At 41.5% G+C, this 15,918-nt stretch overlaps 1 protein-coding gene across 3 annotated transcripts in view; it reads left to right on the top strand.

Moving 5' to 3' along the window:
• PAK1 (p21 (RAC1) activated kinase 1) overlaps window positions 1-15,918 on the top strand; it is a 71,893-nt gene that overhangs the window by 43,792 nt on the left and 12,183 nt on the right. For all 3 annotated transcript variants that reach the window (XM_018085607.3, XM_008924922.3, XM_018085606.3), the window contains exons 3-9: window positions 4,266-4,366; window positions 5,802-5,949; window positions 7,061-7,098; window positions 8,897-9,013; window positions 9,324-9,498; window positions 12,509-12,572; window positions 13,479-13,527. In XM_018085607.3, the coding sequence (XP_017941096.1) occupies window positions 4,266-4,366; window positions 5,802-5,949; window positions 7,061-7,098; window positions 8,897-9,013; window positions 9,324-9,498; window positions 12,509-12,572; window positions 13,479-13,527 (692 nt within the window). The remainder of the gene's footprint in view (window positions 1-4,265; window positions 4,367-5,801; window positions 5,950-7,060; window positions 7,099-8,896; window positions 9,014-9,323; window positions 9,499-12,508; window positions 12,573-13,478; window positions 13,528-15,918) is intronic.

Genomic DNA, 15,918 nt, shown 5'->3' with positions numbered 1-15,918 from the left:
ATGAATCTTTTGAAGTGATGTAAGAAAAGAAAAAAATCTCCATCTCCTAATATATGCTGGTTTCTTTTTATATCTGACCTATTTTTTGGAGTTCTTCTTTCTAATACATCAGCTTTTTTTCTGTATTGCAATGATATCTGGGCACTGGGTAACTAAAGTCAAACCTAGATATCTTCAGCTTCCTGAGCATCAGGAGGGAGGCTGCCTCCTAATTTTTTTTAGTGAAAAGACTAAGTGAAATGATAGTTTCACTAATTTAAATAAGCAAGATATAGGATCATTTGCTACAACATATTATGGCATTCATTATTATTATTATTATTATTATTATCTGATACTTCTGGCAACTCTGAATTGCTTTACAAATGTGGGTTTTTGAACCTGCAGTCCAGAAACCCACGAACTCAATGTTAAAAGTCTACTGAATTTCAGTTAGAACTTGCTATTATGAGTAAGAATCCTAAAAAGCTGTAGGATTTTTGTGTTGGCTTACTTAAGGGAGTGGGGTTTTAAAATCTCTGGGATCAAATGTTTCAGAGAACAAAGAAATCACCTGAAATTTATAAAAGAGTGAAAGAAGTAGAACCTGAAATGCTAGTTTGAACTGGATTGTAAAGGAGAACTGCAAAAGTGAATGTTTTGGGTGAAATCAGCAGACAGACTGCCACTGATCTGATGATGCCTATGTTTACTGAAGATTGGCCAACATGGCAGATGCTTCAAGACATCAGAGATTTTCGTTTAGCCAAGCCCAGCAGAGCCTTCTGTTGCAGTACACCTGCCTGAACGCGAACGGTTGCTTCTGTCCTCTAATTCCTGTCAGAAAAAAATACCTGTAACACTGTCACCTTCACTCCAAATTGATTGATTTTCATCCTATGAAAACTTCTTCTAATCTCATGATGACAACTATATTCCCAGTGCCTCCTGCTGCTTAAATGTAGTGAAATTCTTCGGTGTTCAGACACTTCTCTTTGGTTTGTACCAAAACCACTTTTGATGTTATGTGCTAGTTTGGCTGAACTAAAAGGGAAGTTGCTTTCTGTTCCGTTAAAGGAAAGTAGTTTTAAGCAAATCCATGACCTTTGGATCTTTATCCAGGGAAGCCAGTGAGTTGTGTTTAGCCTCTGCTGGGGTTGCAAAGAGCCTGCGAAGATCTGAAAGGCTTGGCAGTTAATTTTGCTAGCAAAACTGGCTTTTATGGGCTTTTATGTGGTAGTCGAGAGCTGCTGAAGTTGATGGTGCCAATCCCTTTGGAGAAGTGGTAGCTCTTTGCTCTGAGCAGGGAGTAGTACTGGAGCAGGGAATTTATGAAGGATGTGTGGGAAAGATGGTAAAGGGGTTGTGCTTTATGCAAAAGTGCAGCTCAAACATGTAGAGTCCTGCTGTGGATCAGGTGACAGACTTACTGAGAGCTTGTGGATCCACATCAGAGGGGAGGCCAACAAGGAGGCACATCTTGAAGGCATCTCTTACAGGTCGCTGGGTCAAGAAGAACAGTTTTACTTGAAGGCACTTTGGAAAGTGTCTCTTCCATTGTGCTACCCCTGCGTATAAGCAGAAGCATCATGGGGCTTCTGTGTAAAGGACACATGGGGCATAAATCCAGGCCCTCATACATCTTTGCATGCTTCTGTTGAGTTATACCCCATGCTAGGCTGCTCTTGAAGTCTTACACTCTGCCTGCAAAATTCAGGATGTAATTTATAGTCCTGACTTCCTCTGTTCCAGCCTAAACCGCAAAACTCATATATAAAAAATATTGGTTTAATACTGGGTGGGTCCTGTCCAAACAGATGCAGGACTGGTGTGACTTGTTGCTTTCAACAGGAGTTGCGAACATCTGAAATTTCTTGGGCTCAGGAGGCTCATCAGTGCCTGGCTGAGGGCATGAAACTGGCTTGAATGGGGCATGTTTAGCTCCCTTGAGCTTTGCTGAGCTCAGCTGCAGCTTTGCTCAGAGGCAAGGCTTTACCCACAAGGTGACAGTTTGCAGCAACTGGGAGCCCTTTCTGTGGTGATAAAGAGCACGTTACTCCATGTTACGAATGGAGTTTTTCATCTCAGTGTGCCTCAGTATGGGCTCACTTCATGGTGAGACATCATGCTTCCTAGGTGTAGCTTAAGTTGCCAGAGCATCATAAGGGAACTTTAAGGGTGGGTCTTGTAACAGCACTGAACATAGGAGGTTTTGAATGAGAAGGTGGTAAGGTGTTTGTGGTGGTTGGTAGGTCTTCTTAAAATAGATATATAATTCCTTTTTTCTTTTTTTTTAAATTAAGATTCTTCAAGTCATTTTAATTAATTGCAAGGATAATGCAACCACTTTAAAGGTGGATTAAATGTTTAGCAAGATTGGGAGTGTCTATCTCTTTAGTTCTTTTTACCTTATACCTCCTGCTATGACATAAATATCTGCTACAAAAAGCAACTGTTTTATTAATGGTTTAATATGTCTGGGCTTTTAGATCTGTCAGATCTGTCCGAATGTAGAAATAAACGCCTAAGACTTCTGTAAAACAACTTAATGCCCTTAAGGTTTTTTAGGAATATGTTCAAATTTACTGTGTCAGTCACCCTGGAATGGTCCAAATGTGGGTGTTTATCAGCTGTGCAGCACTCCTGAATAGTGCTGTTGGTAGAGATGCCCTTTTCTTCCTCACCTGAGCCATGAGCTTCTAGGCTGAGATGGCACCTTAGTCTTTGGCTTGGAGGAATGGACTGATCCTGTAGGCAGACCTCTGATGCATCTCTTTTCCTCTTGCTTTCCATCCTCCACTAGTGCATGTAGGCCTCTGTGCTGCAGATGCTCACCATCTGCTAACCAGCAGATGTTTCTGTCTCCTCCCTTCTCCGTGATGGCTCCTCCAGCATGGCTCCTTTTTCTTCTGCTTTCCCCTTGGCAACTCTGTTGCTCTTCCGTGATTCAGCTTCCCCCATCGCCTTTGTTTGAAAGTGGGATCAAAAACAATCTGTTCCATCTTCGTGTCCGAAGTGGAGCATCTGATCCTTTTCTTTCTCCAGAATTACTCTATGCAACTGTAACTCTGTAGTGATACAAAGAGCAGTGCCAGAGCTGGCCCTGAAAGAAATGGGATTCAGTCCTTAGGGGCAAGCCCTGACCCACTCTGTGCAACTAACCACAGCAGTGTCTTAAAGAATTGCTATATTGAGCATTAGCCTCACAGGCTTCTGAAATGCTGGGGTTTGATATTCATGTTGCCAAAAATGCACCGGGGAATGTCAGCCACGAAATAGATTCTGTTTGGCTTTGGATAAAAAAGGTAGCAGCTGGGAGACATAAGTGGTTTAGTCACCTTCTCCTGGCTCTGCTGATTTTATAACTGCAAGTAGCAGCAAAACTGAGTAGAATGTGCTTCTTCCTTAAACTCATCTCAATTTTTTGAATACAATAAATATTAAAAGGAAGGTGGAATCCTTAATACATTGTGAATATGCATGAACTTAATCCAAAGCATAATGATAATCTTGTTTGAAGACCTAAGTTTAAAATTTACAGGGTACATCTGCTTTGATATATTTCCTTTCCTGTTTCTTTTTGACTTCTGCTCCTCACCTGCTGGATTCTGCTGTCTTGCTCATGTCTTCAAAGCTTGTTATTAAAACCACCTTTGGTTCATTTTGTGAGCAGAAAATACAAGTGGTTTTGCTCATATAAGATTTTGTAGCAGAAGCACAGATGTTATATTTAGTTTTCTTCATAAACTCTGTTATGAGGAAATAGGATGAAAAAAGCAATTTATAAGCAGTACTTGTAGTTAATTTTGTCCCTGGCTATATATGAGAAGCAGGTGTATGTTTAACAGCACATAATATTTTTTAAAAAAAAGTTGCTTAAAACAATGAATAAAAAAATGTGTTCAAAACTGCCTGGCTTCCAGTTACTGCCCCTGTAGAGCTTTTAACTCTGACCTGTATAAGTTCAAGTGAATATTTTAGGTAAATAGCTCTCATGCTATTGAGTCTAGACGTACTAGTTGACACTTTACATACCCAAAATATCAGTTTCCTTCTTTATGCTCGTCCTGTGTTACAGGACTTTTATTTTTGTTGTTTGCTCACTGTGGCTGCTCTTAAGCGAGGAAACAAAGTTTTTAAACTTGCTGTTTGTCTGCTCCAGATCGAAATCCTATGACTAGCAAAAGGTATGGGGGGGTGTGATTGTGTAGGTGAATTGGAAGCTATTGAAGATTTTAATTCTTGATGGATTTATGGATTTTTTTTGTTGTTTTTGTCTCTTCCAGCCAATAAGAAGAAAGAGAAAGAGCGGCCGGAGATCTCCCTCCCTTCAGACTTCGAACACACAATTCATGTGGGGTTTGATGCAGTCACGGGAGAATTCACAGTGAGTGAATCTGGAGGAAAAGAGAACTATGTGGTTTAGCTTGTTGCTGGGAGGAGCCAGGACCCATTAATCTTTTATACAGTAATGCTGGAAAGGCTATTACCATTGTCTAGTTTGATGTCCTTTGAAACACATCTGCAGAGGTTACCCGCTAATTCATGCTGAGAGACTGTCAAACTTGGCACATCCCCCAGAGCCCTGGCTGCCAGCAAACTTTTCCTTTCCTGTTTTTTTGGCTGTTGTGGTCAGCAAAACATGGTATATCTCTCCTCCCTTCCCCTCCCTTCCCCTCCTTTCCTCTTCTAGAGCTGAAATACTCTACTGAAAACTACAGCATAGCCTGTGTCCCCCAGGTGGGGCTCTGAGAGTTTCCCTTTGGGAGACACACAGATGTTTATAACTACTTACGACAGAACATATATGTGCTAAATGTCAGATGCTTTTGTGTGCCGAGTTGTTGTTTGTTTTTTTTATTGACGTGCAAAATACTAAAAAGACAGAGTCATATTTCCCCATATTGTTATTCTTCTTATTTGGTTACGAGATAGTATATCATAGCAGTGGAAATTGTTTGTGAGCAAGGTGTTTTAAGCTGTCTGTAATGTGCTGCTTTTTCAGGGACTTTGCTCCCCTACCCTGAATCACAGGTACAGCTTTGTTTTGCATGGCAGCCTCTAGACTTGCCCAGGTTACCCTCCACGTGCCAGTGAGGCATGACCTGACTCTTGTATCCAGTCATCCTTTTGAACAGGGAGGATAACTTTATTGCTAAAGGATCCCAGTCCCTTGCCACTTTGTCCATACAAACTGTTATTCTTCCTAGTGCTGGAAAGGCACAAGTCTGGTTGCACTGTAGGTGTATTTATTTTCTGGCTGAAATTATGCCCCTGTAATGAAATTCTGAATTTCAGATGTGAAGTTAACACCTCTGCTTTCCCAGCTCTGGCTTACAAACTGCTGTTAGCAAAGAACTCTAGTGCTACAAGAAGACACAAATGACTGTTGCATGTTCATTGTGCTAGAGGCTGTGCAGTGTATGCTACTTCTATAGTCTTTCTTGGGTATATATAAATAGATATATACCTGTGCATAAAAGATTTGGTTTTTGTTTTATTTTTTTTCTTGAGGCTCTTCCTGAACTCTCCAGCTTTTGAGTTTCAGTCTGCAAAGGACCTGGGACTCACCCAAAGCCCCATGAGCAGAGTGGCCTTTACCTGTCCATGTAAGGAATGTGTGACTTGTAACACAGGCAGTGGCTAGGAGGGCATCCGTTCAGCACCTCTTTTTCTTTCTCTCCTCTTCTGTCCTTTTTTCTCTCTGTTTCCCTCCCACCTCTGTGTAACCCCAAAAGCTGGGGCAGAACTGTGGCAGCGGGCATGTGTTCTGTGAACCACATCAGGCCAGCTGTGAGCTAACGAGGTGCATCTCCCCACAGGGAATGCCAGAGCAATGGGCGCGTTTACTGCAGACTTCCAACATCACCAAGTCAGAGCAGAAGAAGAACCCCCAAGCAGTGCTGGACGTGTTGGAGTTTTACAACTCCAAGAAGATCTCCAACAGCCAGAAGTACATGAGTTTCACAGGTACATGGTGATGGTCCCATATGGCTGCTTTGCCCAACTCCCCATTAGTCATTGCATGTGGGATTTCTTTTGTTTAAACAACAAGCAGATCTGTCTTTTCAAGGAAGATGTCAATGAGATTCTCTGGCTGCTCAAGTGCCCTTCTTCCTTTGAAATGCTGTTCTGTTAATCCTGATGCCCAGCATAGCCACAAAAGAGGAGGTCAGTCAACTGGCTAAGTCCCCAAAACGTACTTTTTCTATGCTTGCAGTCAGCATCTGGAAGGCAGATCCCAGACTGTTGGTGCTGGGTTCCCAGTCATGACAATCCCCGGAGTTAACAGGCAGCTAAATTTTGCACCAGTTTCAGTTTGCAGGGTGGGTGTGGATGTGTCTTCATACATGCCTGGGGAGAGGGTCTCTCTACTCCTGTGTGCCATGATTGAGAGATATGCCTCAGCTGCCTGGGTGCTTGATAACTGCTTGCTAGATTCCTTTAAAAGTCAAAGCTGCCAAGATTTTGTGCCTCTTTGTATGAATTGCCTGCCCTCTGAAGGACATCTGCAACCACCACTCCTTTTCCCTTTCAACTGCAACTCCTTCGCTTTCTAGATACTATCCCCTACTTTGGTTCTTTTAAGGGGATAGAACTACGTCACCAGAACTGGTATTAATTAGGAAGGCTCCAAGCAGGGATAAATCTTGCCCATATGTGCCTGGATAGTCAAATGAGAAGCCCACCAGTTGACCCATGTGGTCCTCTTGTGCTATTCCAGGAAGTTTAGGTGACTGAGATGGAACATCTTGCAGGTCTTGAGCTAGCTACATTGCCTCTGGTGGTGATTAGCTCATTGATAATATTTTGTGTGTGTGGATGGAGGACAGTATTCATTCAGGTATTGCTCTGGGCAGTTCCACCCTCCTGCAGCAGGGATTTGGGACCTGCATTTATTTACCCTCTATTTCTATATCTGCCAGGGATCAGCTTTTTCTGGGGAGCTGGATGTAATGCCTTGGTTTGGGAGCAGCCTTTTTTCCTGCCCTTTCCGAAGCGAGCTTGTCCCTTTCTCCTCTCCCCCTTGCTGCTGGGTTTATAACTCATTTATAACAGCATTACTATCTGTCTCTTTCAGATAAATCAGCAGAGGATTACAATTCATCAAATACATTGGTAAGCCTTACAGTCACATTCTGTCTTGAGTTTGGGGATTAAAAAACTTGCAAAAACTAGTTAACTACATGCAAACTCATAGACTGCTTAGTGTTTAAAATCTGAACTATATATATTTGTATAGTGAATACTTGTACAGGTGTGCTCCTTTCACTGTTTTTAAACTGATGGAAAATAAAGTAGACAGAAGTCGGTTTTTTTTAGGGAATTCATGAATGGAAATTAGTGAATTAATTAATAGAAAGATCTCTGTTTTGATAGAAATTGATCTGTTCTTGTACCTAGAATTTGATAACCACTGGGCTGTCAGGTTTTATGTCTCCATAAACATCTGTGATAGATCAAAGTTTATTTACTAACCTGCAAGGTCTGATTGACCAAAACTAATGCTGATTAACCAAACTAATCTCTAGCAGAACAGGAAATAAAAGGTTCTCCTCCTCTCCACTTGACCTTTACTCAGTCCTTACCAGGGCAGGTACCACTCCTATTTGCTTTGTTAGGAGACATGATAAGTTTCTGTATGTGCCTGTGAGATGGAAGAAGGAAGACTTTCAGTTTAAGATGGTTCCCTCATCTCTTATTTTCTCATGGCCATGCCATTATCTAGAATTGGCTTGTTCTGCCCCCTTCCAGAGGCACTGTATTTGTATCTGATCATTTAAGACTCTCTGCAAAAAGAAAAGGAAAATGTTTCTGCTGTTGTTCATTATTACATGTGATTGTATGTCAGTCCTCAGGAGTTTGAATATCTAAGTTGGATTTTAGAGTAAATCCTGAAAAAAGGAGTAGTTACCAATCTACTGAGATAGCATAGTGTAATGGATTTGGAAGACATTGGGTAGCCTTTAATTTTGTGGATATTCAGGAAAATCTCAGTACATAAGTATTTTTCTTCTTGTTTTTAACAAGCTAAGCTTTTGTGTTATGTCAAGTGCACTTCGGCAATTATTTGCTGGGATAGTGGTGACTTCAAGTATTTTAGGATCAGTGAAATACTGTATTGCTTTCCCCCTCTTTCTGAGAACTTTATTTTAATACTTTTCCCCCTACCACTCTTAGAGAACTGATGATGCACAACCAGAATTGGTCTACTGGGTTGAGGACCTCACCAAGTATATTCTGAAATGCTTACAGTGTAATGAATGCCATGAATTTCAGTTTCATGTTTAAAAGGTTAAAAGTGACTTTGATTTCTAATCACAGTATTGCAAAAAATTCCAGATAATTTTCCAACCACTATAAAACTTGAAAAAAAAGGGATTGTTCCTATTTTTTCTATAAAATTTTATGTTAGAAAGTAATTTTAAGAGATTTTAAAAGATTTTGCCAGATTCTGCTTCTGAAATCTCTCATTACTTAGTTCTCAGTCACAAGGTGATGTTGGCTTGACTTACCAACTTTTAGAGATCTTGATGTGAATTATAGGATTTAAAGACTGAAATCTCCATACTGCTTGGTCAGAGTTTGAAGCAAGTGGAAAAACAAAAGAGAAAATATAAATAGGGACAGATATTTCCAAACCCTGATGTTGTCTCCAGAACTGCTAGATCTGCTGTGTGGGTGTTGGGAAGGCAGAGAGAGCACCCAGGTGGGCCCTTGGGAAGAGGATTGCTGTTATGCAGGCAGGTGACGAGCTCTGTCTGAACGGTTGTCAGGCAGTGCTGGACTGCACTTCCATTCCCCATGAAGCCTCAGGAACTTTGGGCTTTGAATTTTTCAGACAGTCTCTGTTAGGTGCTTAATCCAATGTTTGTGATTTTGTTTTTATTTTTGCTATTTGTGTAACCATGTGCAGAATGTGAAAGCTGTCTCTGAGACCCCTGCAGTGCCCTCAGTGTCTGAAGATGAAGATGATGAAGATGATGCAGCTCCACCCCCGGTGATAGCTCCGCGACCTGAACACACAAAATCTGTGAGCAGAAATACTTCCTTCAGGCTCCGCTGCTGCAGTCGAGTCTCGACTGTGACTCTTCATCCATGCTGCATGGCATGGTGCTGAGCCCTTCTCGGGAGCAGGGGGGAGGCAGTGGGAGCCATTCTTTCTGACAGAGTACCTTTGTATTGTCACGTGCCTAGTTGTGGGGGGAAAAAAGTCCTTGATTAGTGACATTGGTTGCTAACAAAGTAGCTATAGAAATGCATCCCTGACAGCAACAAGAACAATAACAGAATGAAGTGTTTAAATCTTCATTTGACTTCTATGTTTTTCTCAACAAAATTAGATATACACCCGCTCTGTGATAGACCCTCTTCCTCCTCCTACCAGAGATGTGGCCACTTCTCCTATTACTTCTCCCTCGGAAAACAGCACAACAGCGCCCGACATGCTGGTCAGGAACACGGAGAAACAAAAGAAAAAGCCAAAAATGTCAGATGAAGAGATACTGGAAAAATTAAGTATGTCCTTGTTCTTTAAAAAAATTAAATTCCAGGTCCTGCTGTGTTGGTTTCTCAAAATCTTAATAAGCTGAAATGTTTTGACATTCCCATTTTGAGGTCCTTAACTGAAGACATTGGCATACAGTCACAACACAAAATTGGGGGCAGATGTAAGAGGGGAGCAAAAATATACGCTGAGCACCTGTGATGCTAACTAAATTCCCCAGGGAGTTGCGGATCCTCAGGCTCTGCAAAACAAGCCCTGAATAAATAACATCTACTTAACTATGAAATCTGAGATTGTTCCACATCTTGTTATTCTGTAGCTCTGAAGCGCGAATGATTATATTGCAATGTTAGACACAAGGTGTCTAAAGGATGGAGAGAAAATTAATGCATCCCCAGGTTTGCCTTCCACAGTATCATGGTGTAAAATGAGTTGGTTATTTTTAAGTTCCTTAACATTGTGTGGGTGCCCAAATTAGTGGTTTTCTTCTGAGAAAAATGTCATCAAGTCTCTCACTTGTGTCCTCGTGTCTTTAACAATTCCTACCTTCAGTGCAAGTGCTCCTCTGCTGCTTGATGTTTTAGGGTTATGCTGTGGCATATCCAATAGCTGAAACAGCTCTTTCATGCAATTGATTGCTATCCTTAGCCTGGACCAGTTTTTATTAAGAGTAGAGCATTTCTCATTCTTTGAACTATTAATCCTGTATTAATTACGTCCACACCTTGCTTATCAGTTTATATAAGCTATGTTAGCACCTCTATGGCCAGGCTGGTCTCCTTGGTTTGAGGGTATACCCCTAAAGGTCAGTATTTTAGGAAGCAAAGTCTAGTAGCTATATGAAGCAAAATTTAATCTGAAGGTATAAGTTAAAAAAAAATTAAAATATTAAAATGGTATCTGAGTACCTCATTCTTCTAAATAAAGCCTAAATTGAATTGATGCCATGTTAACTGGAACTGCTCACTGTTGGAAAACTCGCACCTACTGTTTCAGAACAGCAGCTTCACTCACTGAATTAGCAAGATCTTTGTACTGTTAAGGATTCAAACCATTTTTGTGACCAGATACGGCAAGCAGCAACTGTGGCACAAAAAAGTGCTATTCTAATACAAATACACCTGCTTCTGTCATAAAGAGAAATGCAAGTGCTACTCCTAGGATTGTTGGGTAGCAAATGTACCTTCTGACACCTTGCTTGCTTGAGGTGTCAGCTTCTAGATGTGGGCTAGTCAGAAATACATGATGAAGTTTTAGTCTTGTTGCAAGCTTGTTTTTCCACTGAGGGCAGTGGAGCTGTACTTGTGCAGACAAGCAACCTTTTCACGTTTTGGTTTGACATAAAACGTTTTGGTTGAATAAAATTACTAAAATTGGAAAGCAAAAATATATTTACACATACCAAAGGTGCGCTAAAGACATGCAAAGGTTAAAAGGAAGCTGCTAAATCTCCACCTCTCTGCATTAACGCAGCATTGGTGCAAACACTAACGAATCCTCACCTGGCTTTTTGGAAGGTTGGAAACATCTCCTCTTTTTACATTTAAGAGCATTAAACAGGGCAAAACTGGCAACTGCCTCTGGTCACCACAGCCGTCTGTCTTGTCCTTGCCTTGGGGAAACATTTGGCTATCTCACAGTCTGAACTTGCAGCCTATGTTTGGCTTTGAGGGAAAGTTTATGAACATTTGTCCAGAAATACTGGTCCTCAGGGCAGACAGCAATACTTCTGTAATTGTACAGTGGGTTTTATATAGCCAGATTTCTCTTCCTGCCCTCCTCTCCAAACACGGGCCATGTTCCCTTCTTCTGCCTCTGTCTTCCCTAAACCCTCTGGGTTTGGCTACTCTCCAGTGGTGTCCGAAAATAGCCTGCTCTTGCTCTGCTTGCTACTGGATTTCTTGGCTTAATGACCATGAGCAGTTTCTTTGCCAATATACATCTGTTAAGGCTCAGCCTGAGACCCTGTGAAAGCAGCACCATATGTTGGCAGCTTGAGTGACTTGCAAACACCAACTCAGATGCAGCTCTGCATCCTTTGATCCTATTAGCCACCCTGGTGCTGTTAGAGAGGAGACTTGCTCCCAGCTGAGCTCCAGATATTATTGACTGTGATTTCTTCAGGCTAAAAAGGGTGTGTTTCCTGCCTGCTGTAGGGGAGTTATGATTATCAGTTAAAGTTTGCGGCCCCTCACAGCCCTGTGCTGCAGAAGACCAGGCAAAGTGCTTTTCCCTTTGAGGGATGCAGTAATACACTTTCTTCTGGCTGAACAGCCATGTTAGAGGAGAATGAACTGAGATTGTCCCAGGTTGCTTTCCAAAACCAGAGCGATGCTGGTAACTGCTGCTAAAACCTGTGCTGACTATTGGGTTCCTAGAAGAGCAGCTGAGCATTGCCTAGGCCAGGCCAGGGGAGATTTGGCTCTGAAGGGTCTCTCCACCTTTCCCCCCTGAGTCTTGCAACCCAGTCATTGGGTCAGTCATGACTATGGCTGTGCCGGTATGAAAACACCATAAATATGTTTTCCCGCTGCAAATTGTCATGGTGTAGGGAAGTCTTTGACTAGTTTTGTAAAAGACTGTTGGCTCCAAGACAATTGAGACCCTGGCCTCCAAATTTAGAGATGTTGCAGTGCAGGGGCATCTTAGATCATCCGATATGTTGAATCTGGGGGTGACTTAAAGCTGTAGGTTTCCAGCAAATAATTGTATTTCCATGTGTGAGGGCTGTGTACCCCCGTCCTGTGCCTAGCAGTGTGCAGACACTGACTAGTAGTGAAGATTAAATGTTCTTAATGTCTGTGTCCCACCATTTCTGAAGGGAAGTTCCTAGAGGGGAATGCTGCAGCTGGTATATGTGTAAATAACTGAGGACTTCCTTGGTGTCTCTCTGTCTCTGGATTTCTGATGAGTGGTTCATGAGGCAGAGCCGGCTGTGGCCATGGAACTGCTCTTACAGTTGGGTCCTATAGTGTACAAAAAAATATTTGAAGAAAATCAGATTTTTTCTTTTTTTTTTAGGAAGTATCGTGAGTGTGGGTGATCCAAAAAAGAAGTATACGAATTTTGAGAAGATTGGGCAAGGGTTAGTATATGCTTCTTCTCTGCCCTATACCTTTCTTTTCCATATGGTAAGAAGGAATCACTGTAACTAGGCTAAGTTAGTTTGCTGGAAAAGCTGTTAGTGATACTTCTGAAAGTTTATTTTGTTTGGTTGTTTATTTGTTTTCTTCTTTTTGTTTTTAATTTTGGTTGTTTTGCTGAATTCCACATCCCCCCTAGGTCTTTTCCCTTTCCTGGCAAAGTCTCAGGGACTGGGTTTTTGTGTAATTGTGTTTTAATATAAGAAAATACGTCACTAGAACATCAGGTTGATAAATGCAACTACAAACGGGGAAGGAACTGCAAGACAGTCTTCAAATTACAGATTTGCTTCTGAATCAGCTCTTCTCAAGGCACATGCTGTGCCCCTCTAAGCAGGGTAGGGGGAAAGTACGGGTTGTAGGAGAGAGGAGTGAGACAAATCAGTGCAAATCACTGGGATCTGCTGTCAGTTCCATGTGCTGAGGCTCAAACTCCCATTTCCCTCACTACAAATGCTACATTTCTTTACTTCAGCTGATCCTTTGTGCTCCGTTATCATGTTGGCCATTCTGCAAGCCCAGGTAGTGCAGTCATGCCACTTAAAGTCCACATGCCACTCCCAGTCCTACAAAATGTGCTAAGTTGCTGGTTTAATAGCAAGGGTTTGGATGACCATAGTGACCCTTATTAGGAGCTTTATTCCTCATAAATTTCCTGGTTTCTGCTCCAACAGCAGTCTTGGCTCAGAAATATTTCAGATGATGTTTACCACTGGAATTATTGCATGTAAAAGTATAAGACTGAGAGCACTTCAGAGAGACAAGTGGGAACAGGCATGTGTTAAGCTCTCACTCTTACTATGAGGCACTAATAAGTGTGGATTTTTTCTTTTCTCTGTTTTGTTTAGAGCCTCGGGTACAGTTTACACGGCAATAGATGTAGCTACAGGACAGGAGGTAAGTGCTGCCAGAATACCACAGCAGTGGATTTTGGATTGTGTCCTGAAAGTTCAAGTTGATGCTACAAAATAAAGACTCTCTTTCAGGGATTCATGTCATCTTATTTTTAATGAGGTCTTTATTTACTTACTAATGAGGCATGGTTGAGTGGTCTGAGCAGAGAACTGGAAAAAATGACTTCCCAAGTTTTGATTCCTGAATCATTTCATATTTATAAAGATTCTTTCTGTGACCGCAGTGGCCAGAAGCAAATGTTTGGACTGGGTAGTTCCTCAGAAGAAGTTTCTCTCTTCATCCCCAAGACTGGTGCCTGTCTCCACGTTAACTCTTTTGTATGCCCTCTGCTCTTTTGCTTCCTACACTTATACTAGTTGATTTGCATAGAAATAGTTCCTCTCCCACCCGTTGCCCACTTGCTTTCTGCCCTGTTATTGTGAGACAAGGGATATCTGTCTCTTTTTCCCCCCTCACGAATATTGAAAAGTTCCACGCTTATTGACTGCATAATAAACTAATAGTGCTGGTTATGCAGCATCTGTGGAAACCCTTATTGCTAGATGCAGGATTTTTTAAAAGATGTAAGCGTATGGATTATTCCAAATATATTTATGGAAGTCTTCAACAATATCCGTCTACTTTTGTGTTTGTACAATGTTAGAGTTATCCACCAGTAAATTTCATAAATATGCTTTTTGCTGAAACTCCTTCACCCCCTTTTTCAGTTCCTGAAGAATTGATACTGTCTAATTGCAGCCTGTGAGGAAGGGATGATGTATTTATTTTGAAACAATGACGAATTTTATAGGAGGAACTCCTTTGATGGTTTTCTGCTTTCTTTATGGACCCCTTTGGCGACTCCCGTGTGAAAATTTGAACTCTTATGTTACAACAGACTTTTAAATCATTCCCGTTACACTAGTGTGATCAGACCCTGGATTTTTAAATCTGCATTTGGGATTGCTGTAACCTTGTCATGCTGTTGATATGTTCCTTTCTGCGAAATCCACTGAACTCAGGAACTCATAGAATGGCACACATTTTGGAAACACTGGACGGAAAATCCTTTATTTTGCACTATACAGGAACCTTGGGCAGCTTCCAAGCTAAAGAACACTGAAGATTTTCACTGATGATGCCTATGTAGTGTAACTCCAGCTGTTTATTTTGTATCCTAATGTATGTGACAGATAATGAAAATGCCCCCGTATGCACTTGGACTGTGTGTCTGTCTCTGAGCAAGAGTGAGGAAGTACAAGAGCCTCTCTGAAGCTCCCTCAGTATTTGACTGGGGTTTCTTTATCTGCATAAAATGCCTTCCCTCACTTCTTCATCTTTCATTCTCCTTTCTGGTCTTGCACAAAGAGCAGCGGGGGGTTTTTGGTTTTGTCTTCTTTAACTAATGTTTGGCAGCCCTTGTGAATACTGTGGAAAACCAGCATGATGTCTGTCTGCTCCTGCCTTTTCATGTATTGGGATTTTTCTATAGTCTCCCCTGCTACACTATCAAAATGCTAATTGTATCCACCTATATTGGCACTCTTGGCTTGTTTCTTTTAATCCTCATTTTTTGTGAGTTACTGGAGTTACTGGCTCCCATCCATTCACCGAGGCCTCTTTCTCTGGAAGTAGCTGTTCTGTAAAGGCATAATTGCATTTCCTTCCCTTTGCCTAGATATTGTACCAGAGACAGTCGAGTTCATACATCTATGAAGTATTTCTGCCTCCAGCTGTGCTGAGTAGGCTTACTGATTTAAAGGCTTGTCTGAGGGCCAGGTGCTCTCACGAGGTACTGGTAGTGTGGAAACTTGAATACAAGAGTTGAAAACATGTTCTAACTTCCCTACTCTCTGCATATATACATAAAGAGCACATATCCTGAAGCAGGCAGAAAGCTACTAAACCAAAGGGCTACAACTGACAAATCCATCCCTATTGCCCGTCAGTTATGACTGGAGATACAGCTGACTCCAATTCACTTATTTTCAGTCTTTTATCTAAACACTGGTACTTCTCTCACTCAGGTCTTACTGTGAAAAAAGAAATAGAATTACTACCTTGAAGTACTAAACTTAGGCTGTGTTATTTACCTGCCCTACTGGAGATTTCTAGAAGCAGAAATTGCAGGAGAGCAGAAAAAAACCACCAAAAAAACCCAGAAACATCCAATTCAAAATAATAAGAATCCTTTAAGAAATAAAAAACTTTTGACATATCAGTCCATACCAGAGTAAGTGGATCTCTTTCCTTGTTACCAAGAAGTTGTAGATGGAGATGGCTATCTAACTGTGACCTGAAGGTCCAGTATGAAAATGGTAATTTTCCTTGTCCTTTTTGGCATGAAATATCATCCAACACGTGTGGAAATGGACTGGCTGCAGGAACTTGCAG

The sequence above is a fragment of the Manacus vitellinus genome, unplaced genomic scaffold (genome assembly GCF_001715985.3).
Source record: "Manacus vitellinus isolate BGI_N305 unplaced genomic scaffold, ASM171598v3 scaffold_83_pilon, whole genome shotgun sequence".
NCBI lineage: Eukaryota > Metazoa > Chordata > Aves > Passeriformes > Pipridae > Manacus > Manacus vitellinus.
The sequence above is the reverse complement of the archived record's forward strand: the minus strand, read 5'-3'. Positions and strand labels throughout refer to the sequence as shown.